General features: G+C 48.2%; 1 protein-coding gene across 3 annotated transcripts in view; it reads right to left on the reverse strand.

Annotated features, from left to right (window-relative positions):
• Oser1 (oxidative stress responsive serine rich 1) overlaps positions 1-12,186 on the reverse strand; it is a 21,763-nt gene extending 9,577 nt beyond the window's left edge. The window contains exon 1 of one of the 3 annotated variants that reach the window (XM_048349466.1): positions 12,008-12,186. In XM_048349466.1, the coding sequence (XP_048205423.1) occupies positions 12,008-12,017 (10 nt within the window). In that variant the 5' untranslated portion in view covers positions 12,018-12,186. Of the gene's footprint in view, positions 1-1,264; positions 1,366-1,901; positions 2,045-12,007 lie in introns of those variants that run through there. The other 2 variants (XM_048349467.1, XM_048349468.1) reach the window with 2 other exon arrangements.
• Positions 12,187-13,250: the final 1,064 nt, after the last annotated feature.

Genomic DNA, 13,250 nt, shown 5'->3' on the forward strand with positions numbered 1-13,250 from the left:
AAACATCTGAAGCTCCACATCAATTTAAAAGGTGCTACTGTAGGTTGTAAATAAATTCTGCTGCAGAACTAAAATCTTATTTATAATGTTCCTCAATAACTTTATGGCCAACACTCAGCTCATGGGCCCTAACAGAATTAATCACCTGAGTCAGTCTTCCCAACCTCAAGACCTCCACACAGTGCTCTTTGGGTTTTGCTGGAACTCAGTCAATGTTTAAGTACCTCTAACACATCTAAGCATACACTGCTAATTTGTTGGCATAAGCTCTTTCCTTTCACAAACATTTACAAAATTCCCAGGTAGATACTAGACTGGATGCTAGGGATAGAAGGATGAACATAGGAGGACTGGGAACTCCATTTCTGTAAAGGCTAGAATCTCATTCTTGTGCTCCAGGAAATTAAAATATAACCCATTTGCTAAGAACCTCTGTAGCCAGATATGTAACTTTTAATTATGCAGTGCTAACTTTCATAGCTTGTCTAGTGACCACCATAGGTGTTAATACAAACTTGATTAGCATTCCTGTTGACATGCTAAAAGAATGCTATCTATAAAACCAAAACATTAAAAAGTAAGATCTAACTAGACTGAAACTTCAAGAATGAATACAGCCTATTTTCAGACTCAGCATTCTGGTTACTCACCTTTTTCCTTACTTTCGGAGCAAAGGTAAATCCCAGACATGAATTTAAGAGCTACATCATGCAGCTCTGCAATTATGAAGGCTTATTATGCTCCTCGGTATTTGTAACTTCCCATTCACTCAAAGCAAGAGCTTAAACCTATCTCGGGACAGCAGATACAATGCGTTTCCTTGTCTTTTATCAGTAATAAATTTCTGGGAGACATTCTTGCTAAAACTTAGTAACAATCTCCAACTAGATCAAACTTGTAACAAGCTCTGTATTTGTTACTATGCATTGACATAAAATCACACCGTTTTCTCTTTCCCCCCCAAGTTCCCTTCAACCTTGCAAAAATGAAGTCCTTGTAAGTTCCTCCATCAGAAGGGGAGAGGAAAAAAAAATCTTAGTTTTCGTTGACTTTCAACGAATAGAAAGAATGTGTCACAATCTTAATTTACATCTAGAAGTTTCCTTAAACTTCAAGTCGAATTCCTCATTTCCAGGATTCTGGAAAAGACCTGCGAATAATCCACAAGGCTGGTAAACTTTCCCTGGACCACCAGGAAGCGTGGGGCCTGGGGAGGGAAGCCCAGGGGTGAAAACAATCTCACCCCCCCAACCCCCAAACACACCTCTCCTCCGCACACTCGCCCAACCCCTACAAGACAGTCAAAGCACCTCGTTAATTCTTTTCCGCCGGAATCTGGGCTGGTCGCAGTCCAAAAGGACCCGGAGGCGGGGGTAGGTCAGAACGAGGAAGGGGGACTCCAGGAGTAGGGAGGGCGCGGGGCCGGGAGCTGTCCAGGGGTTCGTCTCGACCCGCCCGGGTCCCCGCGGGGAAGCTGTTCCCTGAGCTAGTTAGGAGCGGACGGAGTCGGGCCGAGACTGAAGGAATACAGAAGAGACCGGGAGCAGAGGCGCAGAGGGAACCGACGAGAAGGAGAGCGGGAAAAGGCGGGAAGGCGCAAAGCGCGGCCGAGGAGGGCGAAAAGGGGAAGCTCCGGCCGGACGGCGGGCGGCGGGGCGGCGGGGCGGGAGGCCGCGGGAGGACCCGGAGGCGGGAAGCGACGCGGCCGACGCACCAGGCCGCCGCCGAAGTGGCGCGGAGAGGCCCAGGCCCGACCCGACCCGGCCCAGACAGCGGGCAGCAGGCGCCGGGAAACGACGCGACGAGAGACGGGCGGGTCCAGGAGAAGCCGCCCACCCCTGGGCGGGCCCTGGAAGCCGCGAGGCCGTCGGCCACCCACCCCGTCACCTCCCGGCACTCACCTTCACGCAGCAGGGGCGTTCCGGGGGTCCGGTCTCGTCAGTTCAGACCGGCTCTCACCGACCGCCGAGCCGGACTGACCCGGATCCAAACCAGCCGAGAAGGCGGCCCGCGCCTCCGGAGTCGCACTGCGCCTGCGTCACTCGGGCACGTGCCCCTTCCCTTGCGCTCGCTCCTCCCACCCCAGTGACTAGGCAGCGCGACTGGCGGCAGCTGCGCAGGCGCAGGGCGGCGGCCGCGCCTCTAGAACGTCCCGCACACGCCCCTCTCGGAAGCACGTGCGCCTTGCGTCATTTCCTGTTATTCTTTCTCTTCTCCCTCCCCCCCCCCCCCCCATACACACCCTCCACTCCCTCAGGCGCTGGTTTGCTCCGGGCGGGCTTTGGGGGCGTGCCCGCTTCCTCCTCTCTGGCCAACGTGCGAGTGGGCTGTCCTCCTCCGCTGTCCCGGGTCGCTGCAGCTTAGTTCGGCTCCGGTAGTCATCCGGGCGGCGGGATTCCGAAGGGTGAGAGTGGGATGCGGCTGCCTTTGCACCAGCGAGCCCGGATGCTGGCTTCTGCTCCGCCTGCGACTGGGCCCGAACGGCAGCCCCCGCCCCCTCCGCCGGATGGGCATCTTGCGGGACCTGCAGAGAAGCCGGGAGGCACCGGCACCGCGCCTGGAGGATCCTGAAGGCTAAGCTGGAATTGGAATTTAAGTGCCATCGCTTTTGACGTCGCTGCTGTTAGACTTTGAAAGGATAGGTCCCGGCCATCCCAGGGGACCATGCGGAGATAATCACAGACAGGAGACGGAGGTTCATAAGGAGGTTTATTAGTGGGGCCCTAGTTCCCACGGGAGAGGGAGCTACGTGGCGTCTGTATCTTATCCAGGTGGCAGCTTGTCTGATGGTGATAGGGGAAGTAGGTAGAGAGTAGGAGTGGCTCATTAGGTATGGGTGGATCTGGGGGCGAGCGGGAGGAGCTGAGGACCAGAGGCTAGGGAAATGCTAACTTGAGGCCACTCAAGTTCCTCGGAGAGCCTCGCTTTCTTCATCTGGAAGTTGGATGGTATCTGCCAATGTCGGTTTTGTCTTTTACGTTTATTTTTTGCAGGCATGGACTCCTTTGAGATTCTGGTGAGAACATAGAGTCTCTCCTCAGAGAAACAGATAGATGTCTGTGTACACCAGGAAGGTTTTCAGCGGTTTACCTAAGTCTGTGATTGGTATTTCAGGTAGCAAGCAGGGATGGAATGGTTGAGCTGGATAAAGGTGACCCTACCTCCGTCACCAGAACCTATCTCCATCTAGCGGTGCTCCTCACCTGCTATCCATCTTGCAGCTAGAGTTCTCAAGCTTCGTGGGAAAAGGCGGATTTCTTTAGTAATGAAAACTCAGCCCCAGAGGGAAAGGGTTCCCCTGAATCCAACCTGGCTTCTGCTATAGGTGATGCAGTGACCTAGCTGAATGGGCTGCTGGAAACAGCAGACCTCGGGAGCAAGGAGTGTTTGGATCACATCTGGGGAAAAATCTAACTTAGTTATACATAGCTCCCAGCTTGCTATGATTTCACTTAGCTGTTTTAACCTTATAAGGACGTGAGAGCCATATACATTCAATAGAAGCTGTGCTTCAGATCTTGAATTTTGATCTTTTTTCCTCATGGGTTCAAAATATGCCCAGCCTCCAGGTTTACCAGTGGCTCACACCTATAATCCTAGCTACTCAGGAGGTTAAGAGCTGAGGATCAATATTCAAAGCCAACCTGGATCGACAAAGATGCATTTATCTCCAACTAACCAGCAAAAAAGATAAAAGTGGAGTCATGGCTTACGTGGTAGAATGCTAGGTGTGAGTAGAAGAAGCCACATTCCAAGCCATATTTTCTTAATTCAAAATAGCTCAGGGGCTAGAACTGTGCTCAGTAGTAGAGTGCTTGCCTAGCATGCATGAAGCTCCGGGTTCCATTCGTTCCATTCTTCATACCACATGAACAGAAAAAGCCGGAAGTAGTGCTGTGGCTCACGTGGTAGAGTGCTAGCATTGAGCAAAAGAAGCTCAGAGACAGTGCCCAGGCCCAGAGTTCAAGCCCCAGGACTGGAAAAAATAAAAAATAAAAATTTTTAAAAAGTAGCTCAGTGATAGAGTATTTGTCCAATCCTGAGGTAGATCTTAAGTTGATCAAAATACAGTGAGTGTATCCCCAGGGCCTAAATTCTTGGGTAACACATACTTTGATCAATTATTACTGATAAGAGGAATGCATTGAGTGTTAACCTTGTGTTAAAACTATTTAAGTACATTTAGACCTGATTGATGTGAGACATGTCAGCATGCCCCTTGTCTCAATACCTCTCCTTTCCACAGACTTTACTGCTTATTCAGTGCTACACACAAGCCCTTGAGAAGTCCATGAGACCATGGGAGAGCTGCTAACCAGTAGAGGCACAGCTGCGTTGGCATCAGAAGGTGCCCAGCCCTCTCTGGCGGTACAGGGTGTGTCTTGGAGAAGCCTTCCTAGAGGAAAGTTTGAAAGTCAGGCACTGCTGATCAGTGGGGAGAGATGAGATGAGACTTAGAGATCATGTTATTCAGATGAAGCCAACTCAGTGTCAGGAGAAAATCAAGTTAAGAAGCCTGGATTTTGTCCTAAAGATCATGAGCTATTTTCATGATGGTTTGATGTGCTGTTTAACTTCTTAAAAGCATGTGGGGAGAAGAAGCATGCAGGAGAAATACTATAAAAGAAGTAGAACTGCCACTACAGCAGATGGCTGGTAAGGAGCTAGGGTTTAAGAGACTGGCAGAAATGTGCTGGGCAGAGCAGAGCCATCTGGCCCAGTGAAGTCAGTAGGTGACCTCATTTATTCAAGGAGGATGTGAATCCAGGAGATCCATGTGTGGGAATGGGGAGTTTGGTTTGGACTAAGGCATTGGAAGTACAGCTGAAAGCAGGAATCAGGTCATGAAGTCCAAGAGCTAGCCTAAGATTTCTCCTAAGAACCATGGCCTTATGAAAGAGAATAGCCTGCTTGAGGTAGAAAGAATACGCTACTTTCGGAGTTGGTGACACATTAGCCAGATCAGAGATATTGGTATCTAAAGAGGACTAGGAAGAAAGAGCAAGTTAATGGGTAGGAAAGCTGTGTAGATTAGGCTTTGGTGAGAGTTTGCATGTGTTAAGAGGAGCAGTAAGCGAAGTCTACAGTGACTTTTGGCTTTCTAGTTTGAGGACCTAATGAGCATTGTTGCCTGGAACGACAAAAACTGTATGAATGAGGATAATAATCACAGCTAAAAATTTTATGGCTCCTTTTATGTGTCAGGAAACACTTGAATTCTCAGAGCAATCCTGTGGTTACCATTACCATCTTTATTTTCCTGATGGTCTAGTAAGTGGACTTCCAACTCCAGCTCTGGGACTCCTGTTAGTCCTCGGCTCCAGAAGGAAGTGAGTGTGCCTTTTCCTGGAAGCCATTGATCACAGAAAAACATAACAAAAACAAAAATATGTACACATACATTATACTGTCACGGATTTTTACAAATGGGAGCACTCCTGTCAGGTGCTGGTAATCTTAGCTACTGGGGAAGCTGAGCTCTGAGAATCACAGTTCGAAGCCAACCCGGGCAGGAAAGTCTGTGAGACTCTTATTTCCGGTTAACTACCAAAAAGCTGAAAGCAGATCTGTGGCACAAGTGGTAGGGAACTAAGCTCAGAGGCAGTACTCGGGCCCTGAGTTCAAGCCCCAGGACTGGTATAAAAGCAAAACCAAATGGAAACATTCCTATAGCTAACATCAATCAGGTCAAGAAAGAGACATTGCTAGCTGACATAAGTCAACAAAGAATGAAATGAATGAATAAGAAGAGAAAGAAAAGAAGATACAGCTGGGAATGGGTGGCTCACACCTCTAATCCTAGCTACTCAGGAGGCTGAGATCTCAGGATTGCAGTTCGAAGCCAGCCTGGGCAGAAAAGTCATCGTAAGACTCTTAGCTCCAAATAATCACCAAAAACTGGAAGTGGAGTTGTGGCTCAAAGTATTAGAGTGCTAGCAGAAGAGTTCAAAGGTAATGCCTATGCCCTGAGTTCAAGCCCCAGGACCAACAAAACAAGAAAGAAAAGAAGACACTGCTTGTGTTATCACCAGCTGAGGGCGCCCTAGGGCCACAGCTTTGCTTTCCTTACTTGAGAGTAAAGCCCTTTCAGCTTGGGCTTTTAAAACTGAAGACTTTGTGTTTGTAAATTGCCTGTCTCCATGCTCAAATTTACATTCACTTGAACTTTACAGCTTAAACCACATAGTAACACCAGAAATGTTTAAGGCAGGAAAAAAGAATCAAGAAGTAACGCCATAGCAGATTGCGTGTGGTGAGGACGGGAAGGGAATGTTGAGAAGGGTCTGGGGTGCTAGCAATGTCCTTTTCTTAATCGGATTGATGCTGGTTATAGAAGTATTTGCATTTGTAAAAATCCACGAGAGGCTGGGTGCTGGTGGCTCATCCCTGTAGCCCTAGCTACTCAGGAGGGAAATCCATGAGACTCTTACCTCCAATAAACTGCTGAGAAAAAGCAGGAGGTGGTGCTGTGGCTCAAGTGGTAGAGCTCTAGCCTTGAACACCAAGAGGCTCATGGACAGTGTCCAGCCCCTGAGTTAAAGCCCCAGGACTGGCAAAAAAAAAAAAAAAAAAAAAAAAAACCAAACCCATGAAAGTATAATGTAGGATCTGTACATTTTTCTGTGTTTAAACTCCAGTAAAGAGCTTGAAAAACATCTGTATGCATACAACAAGACAGGTAGTGTGTTAGGTAAGCTGGTCTTGTAATCCCTCTGAAATGCTTACTCAGCTCTGGGTCATGAAACCCCCCTGAGGAAAGCACAAACTTCCAGTTAAGAACTCCTGTTTTGGTCTGGGAATACGGCCTAGTGGTAAAGTGCTTGCCTTGTATGCATGAAGCCCTGAGTTCGATTCCTCAGAACCACATATATAGAAAAAGCCAGAGGTGGTGCTGTGGCTCAAGTGGTAGAGTACTAGTCGAGCAAAAAGAAGCCACGGACAGTGTTCAGGCCCTGACTTCCAGCCCAGGACTGTCAAAAAAACAAAAAACCCGCTTCATCAGAAGGGAACATGACAAGGAATGCGGACGGGTAGCTCACAGAACAAGACATAGAAATGGACTTGAGCATGGAAAGATGCTCAGCTGCCATCTTCAAAAGATGATGCTTATTGAAAGTGCAGCAAGGTGCCATTTCTAACCCATCAGGTTGACAGAAATCCCAAACTAGGTGGTGCCCTCTGTAGATAAGGGGCAGAGAGGGGGTGAACAGTGGGCAGGAGACACTGATCCAATGCTGGTTGAACTGTGGTGGACAGCCCGCTTGGTTGGGCAGTGCCTATCAGAACACACATCTAGCAATCTACCCTGTAGTTGATACTGGTTTGGTTAGGTTTTGGGCTTTTTGGGTTTTGGGTTTTGTTTTTTTTTTTGTTTGTTTGTTTTGGTTTTTTTTTTTGTTGTTGTTGTTGCCATTCCTGGGGCTTGAACTCAGGCCCTGAGACCTGTCCCTGACCTTCTTTTGCTCAAGGCTAGCACTCTACCACTTGAGCCACAGCGTCACTTCTGGCCCTTTCTGTTTATGTGGTTACTGAGGAATAGAACTCTGGGCTTCATGCATGCTAGGCAAGCACTCTACCTCTAAGCCACATTCCCAGCCCTGTACATGACATTTGTACAAACATATAATGGCTTTTGTGAAAGTTTATCCATTGCAACATTGGTTGCAATAGCAAAGATTGGAGGGAACTTAAGTGTCCCTCTGTGAGCAACTGGGGAAAAAAGCCTGGCACATCCACACAGTGGAATGCTGTGTCACTGGGGTAAAGTTTGTATACTAAGGAGAGAATGATAGGGTACATAGTAAGTGCAGAAAAGCAAGGTGTAGCCGGGAGCCAGCGGCTCACCTGTAATCCTAGCTACTCAGAAGGTTGAGATCTGCATATTGTGGTCTGAAACCAGCCTGGGCTGGAAAGTCCATGAGATTTATCTCAGAACTAGTCTAAAAAAAAGCTAGTAGTAGTGTTGTGGCTCAAGTGGTAGAACACTAGCCTTGAACAAAAAGAAGCTCAGGGACAGTGCCCAAGTCCTGAGTTCAAGCCCCAAGACTGGCACAAACAAAACAACAACAAAAAAAAAAACCTATTACAAAAGATCAATTTAAAGAGCCCCTGCTCTCAAGCTGCTGAGCTGAGCTTTTAGGCATCCATATTTCTTATAGTTGGCCAGTTTTAGAATGGCTGGGTTTGGTTTTTATCTTGAACTAAGCTGTATCTTGATAAAGTCTCCAGTCCAGATCCTGTTGAGATTCCACGAATTCCTTCCTTAGCCTTCGGCATACTTCCCCCTTGGGTGTGAACACCGGACCACAATCCTTCGGAATATTTCTTCATTCTCTGCTTATACAAGCATCCATGAGCATCTAGTTCTTCCTGAGGGGGAGGAAAATGTTTCACAGGAAAGGTGCACCTGTATTCTCAGAGGCCGTGGAAGGGAGACCTTTCTTGCTCCAAGTCTCTCCATCTGCTCCCCACACCTGCTACCTGAGACCAATCCCTGCTCTAGTATCACTGATACTGCTACCCCTCTACTTTCTCAGGAAACGTGCTGGATTCTTTTTCGGTACATGCAAACATACCAAGTTTTATCCTTTGGGGGTGTGGGGGGAGTGGTTATTTGATTTTGAAGATCTTAAGTGACTTTCTTTGCCCCTCTAGAATCAGGCCATGGGAGGGACCAAAAGTGGTCAGAATGTCCAACTCTACCACGTGGGCAGGTTATATTTGTAGCCGGAGAACACTCATCTTTTACAAAACCAAGCCAGGTAGGGAGATCCAAACTCACAAAGCTCCCTTCCATCTAGGATACCTAAAACATCCCTTTCCTCCTTTGAAACCATAAGGTCTGTTTCACTCTCCATGACCTCGCAGTGTCTGTCTCCTTCCCTTTCTCCACATCCCCTCATCCTGCCTGTCTCCGTCATCACAGGCTCCTTTTCTTCCGCCAACTCACTGATCAGGTACCTTTCCTGCTCCAACACTTATCTTCACCCCATGGAGGGTCGTGTGTATAGAATATAGAAAGCCACCACGACGAGGCAGAATGAAAACACTATCAGGAAATTGATTCAACAAAAAAGGAAGGTAGAGCCTGCAGGCCTTGAGCCTAGGGAGCTAGATCTCTCTCTCCCAGGTGCCAGGATCTCCAGAGGCATTGTAGTTAGAGTTAATTCAGATTCCCAAGAGAGAGAGGCCCGGATGGCTCTGACATGGATCAAAACTGCAGATTCCCGTATCTTTCCTCTAGCATCCTCTTCCTCCCAACTCTCCTTCTTCCTGCTTTGAGGAGTGGACAGTGCTCAGGTCTGCACTCAGGTCTGCACACGTTTCAATGTGTCAGGGTTTCTCTGCTCCCCTTTCTTCTTGCTTCCTCTCAGGGTAGCATCTGGGTTTGAGACATCCAGACCAAGAAATTCACCTTTAGTCCTAGCTAAGGAGGCTGAGCCATCCCAAGCAGGTAGAAAGCAGCCTGACCTAGAGCTGCTTGGCCTTTGCAAAAGGAATGAGGAAGACCAGCATACAATTCCAGAGATAGAGAAATTTAAGGTAAATTAAAGAGTTAAACGGGTATGCAGTACGTAGCAGTCACACCAGAAACCAACAGTTGAACAAAGAGAATAGTTTGCTTACTTAAATGATCTATTGCTTTGTTTATCTGAATTGTAATTGCTATCACTAACCACCAACTCTGCTTCTGTATGTCTGTTTGCTTGCTTTGCCTAACTTGCCTGACCACCTGTGTGTGGTATGTGACCACCTGCGTGGTGTTTTGCCTTTAAAAACCCCAGCCCTACTGAAGCCCAGGGCTGTTCTTTACTGACTCCCAATGCAGAGGGACGGGACAGACACTGTGCACAGCTAAGACTCCTAGCCTGATTGACTGAATGCTGGTAACCTTAGTATCATGGGTTCGAGGCCCACCTGTGTGTCTGGCATACAACAGGTTTAAGGGGTAACAGGGTAAGCATTATGGTTCAGTGCTGTCCTCTGCCCCTAGACTATGTAGATTATGGTTGAGCCCACCAAGACGAAACTGACCTGATTTCGATCCTGAGCAGTACCCCAGCCCATGGCTCAGGCAGTGCACCCGAGCATCGCCAATGGCCCTGGTCATGAGGGCCTCATGGACCACGGACCTTTACAACTTGTCGCCTGGCCTCTCCTCACCTGTCGATCCACTCCACACATTGCTGGGGTGTAAGGACAGTTCTGGATCACCAAAATGGCACTCACAAGTCCGGGGGAAATGGAGCTGCCGCTGACCTCCATACTTGGGCTGTTTTTACAGCCCCGGTGCCAACTTGGGACTGCGGCATGGGCCTTGGGCACTTCTCCAGGCAGCCAGGTTTCTCCTGCTGTGCCTGGGGAAATGGGGCACCAGCATCTTCCAGATCTGTCTCTGTGCTTTTTAGCCCTCCACCGAGGGGCTGACCTCCTGGGAGGGTGGACCCGAGCCCTTGCTTCTGAGCGCTTGTCTTGCTTTTCTTTAGCAGCACCAGGCTTTTTCTCTTTCTCTTCCGTGAGAGTTTATCTTTTAGTCTTACCTTGCACTGTGGCTTAGGGGGAAAAAAAATCTGTCTACTCATCCCCAAATTGTAGTCTTGATCTACAAAGAGATTACAGAGATTAGGAAGTCGATTTCTCCCTCAACAGAGCCAGATCTTAGCTCCCTCCAGACTAAAACATGGAATTCCATTTCAGAGCTGAGCCACAAAGGCCATTCACTGATTGGGACTGCACGCTAACTAACTAGGAGCTAGGAAGTGCCAGCATCCAAGGGTGTTGGCTTTAAATCTCTAGGAATGTTCTTTCACACCCTTCTTGGCAGATGTGCCCATCCTTTGGGTGGCATGGCACTTTGATGTCTCAGCACAACTGTGGGAAGGATGGGGTGGTTCTTCAAAAGGAAGACATGAGGGGGCTGGGAACATGGCCTAGTGGGGTAAAGTGTTCGCCTCCTATACATGAAGCCCTGGGTTCGATTCCTCAGCACCACATATATAGAAAAAGCCAAAAGTGGGGACTGGGGATATGGCCTGGTGGCAAGAGTGCTTGCCTAGTGTACATGAGGCCCTGGGTTCAATTCCCCAGAACCACATATACAGAAAAGGGCCAGAAGTGGCGCTGTGGCTCAAGTGGCAGAGTGCTAGCCTTGAGCAAAAGGAAGCCAGGACAGTGCTTAGGCTCTGAGTTCAAGCCCCAGGACTGGCAAAAAAAAAAAAAAAAAACCCACAAAAAAAACAACAGGAAGAGGACAGCAGAGACAGTGTGTGTCTTCCACGCATCTGGTAATGGCCACTTGCTGTTGACCTCATGTCTATATCCAGGAACACATGTCACCCCTGTGCCCAGTTGTCCTGCTAGTCACTTGTCACAAACACCTGGTGAAACATGGCGGGTGGAACTGAATGGGGTTCTCATTTCCTTTAAGCCTAGTCCCCTGGCCCGTGTTGGTCTCTCTTGATATAACTAAGTCAAACTGAACTGAGTTGACTCCGTCATCCCGTGTCAGGTCCCTAGGCCACTTATGTGCTTCCTCCTGCTCTGGAAACATTTTTTTTTTTTTTTTTTTTGGCCAGTCCTGGGCCTTGGACTCAGGGCCTGAGCACTGTCCCTGGCTTCTTCCCGCTCAAGGCTAGCACTCTGCCACTTGAGCCACAGCGCGGCTTCTGGCCGTTTTCTGTATATGTGGTGCTGGGGAATCGAACCTAGGGCCTCGTGTATCCGAGGCAGGCACTCTTGCCACTAGGCTATATCCCCAGCCCCTGGAAACATTTTTATAATTGAAGGAAATATGCCTTGAGTTGAAAACTGAGGGAGCCACATGCCCTTCAGCTCCAGCCATGGAGGATGGCTGCCATCATTGGGTCAGAGTGCCCCGTGAGGCCTCCTGCCTCGCCTCGCCAGCCCTGCTCTGCGCCCCTCAGCCTCTGAAAAGTGAGGCTCGTGGTTGGGCCTGCCTTAGGGACATGGGGAGGACGGCAGGAGTGGGGAGAGAGGACACGCCTACTTTGTGGCATCCAATGTCATCGTCATTGCTACTATTTTAATTATGTGGGTTTGCATTGCTGCTGAACGTTTTCGACCCGGATTTTTCATTCACTTTTATGTTAGGAGCATTTTTTTTTTTCATTTCACAAAATATTCTTCAAAACATGATTTCAGGGCTGGTGGTAGGGTTGAAGTGGTGGAGAGTCTGCCAACCAAGTGTGAGGTCATGAGTTCAAATCTCAGTACTGAGAAATCAAAACAAAAACCATACTATAGTCAGTGACTATAAAATAATCCATCATTTCAATACATTCCTAATTTATTCTGAGGTCGTTCTCTTTTCTTCTTTTGGACAATTAGGGGTAGTGTATATTTGTATTCTCTAAAATGAAGACGTCTGACTTGAAATTTACATATATCTGTATACATGTACATGTTTTTCCAGTTACAGTGACTCACAACTGTAATCCCAGCACTGAATTTGAGGCCAGCCTAGACTAATAGTTCTAAGAAAGAGTTCTAGGTCAACCTGGGTTACATAGACCAGACCCATCTCAACAACCCCCCCCCCCCATGCATACATAAGTATCTTTTTATATCTACATCTGACCATGAGTCTGATTGTTTTCCTAAAATAGAATTTTAGGCCTAGACTAGATCTTCTGAGTGAGAAAACATAAACTGTTTAAAGTGTCTGGCAACACTAAAAGAAAAGTTATCACCATTTGCACACTTGGTAGGATGCTCAGTGGGGCCCGCCTCACACCCCCTACTGAGTAGTAAGAGATGCCTTGTAAGTCACTCCTCTTGCTCTTTCCTTTGACCACAATTGAGATGTTGGCAGTCGGTCCCATGCTCCAGAGGCCCCAGGTGCTTCTACAGATACTTAGACACTGCTTTTGCCAAAAAGCATTGACTTCTCACTTGAGCCCACAGGTGACAAAAAAACCTGACATCCCTGCCTCCATTTTGCATCTGTCTCCTTCACTCTGAGTCTCTGTCCTTCAGTTACCCCAGATAACACAGCATCCTTATGGCAGAGGCTGGAACTACCCCACTACCCCTGAGGAATGGCAGAGCCTTGCAGGACACCTCCCTCCCCAAATGGGATAACTTCCTAAAAGATGAGGCTGAACTCTGGGTCAGGAGGAATGATCTCATGATGGGGGGGGGGTGGGGAGGGAGGGCACATTACTCTCCTCACGTGAACGATGAAAACCTCTCCAGGACTTCTCATGGAACCAGAACTGAGATGAAGACAG

Source organism: Perognathus longimembris, chromosome 6 (genome assembly GCF_023159225.1).
Source record: "Perognathus longimembris pacificus isolate PPM17 chromosome 6, ASM2315922v1, whole genome shotgun sequence".
In the NCBI taxonomy this organism is placed as follows: Eukaryota; Metazoa; Chordata; class Mammalia; order Rodentia; family Heteromyidae; genus Perognathus; species Perognathus longimembris.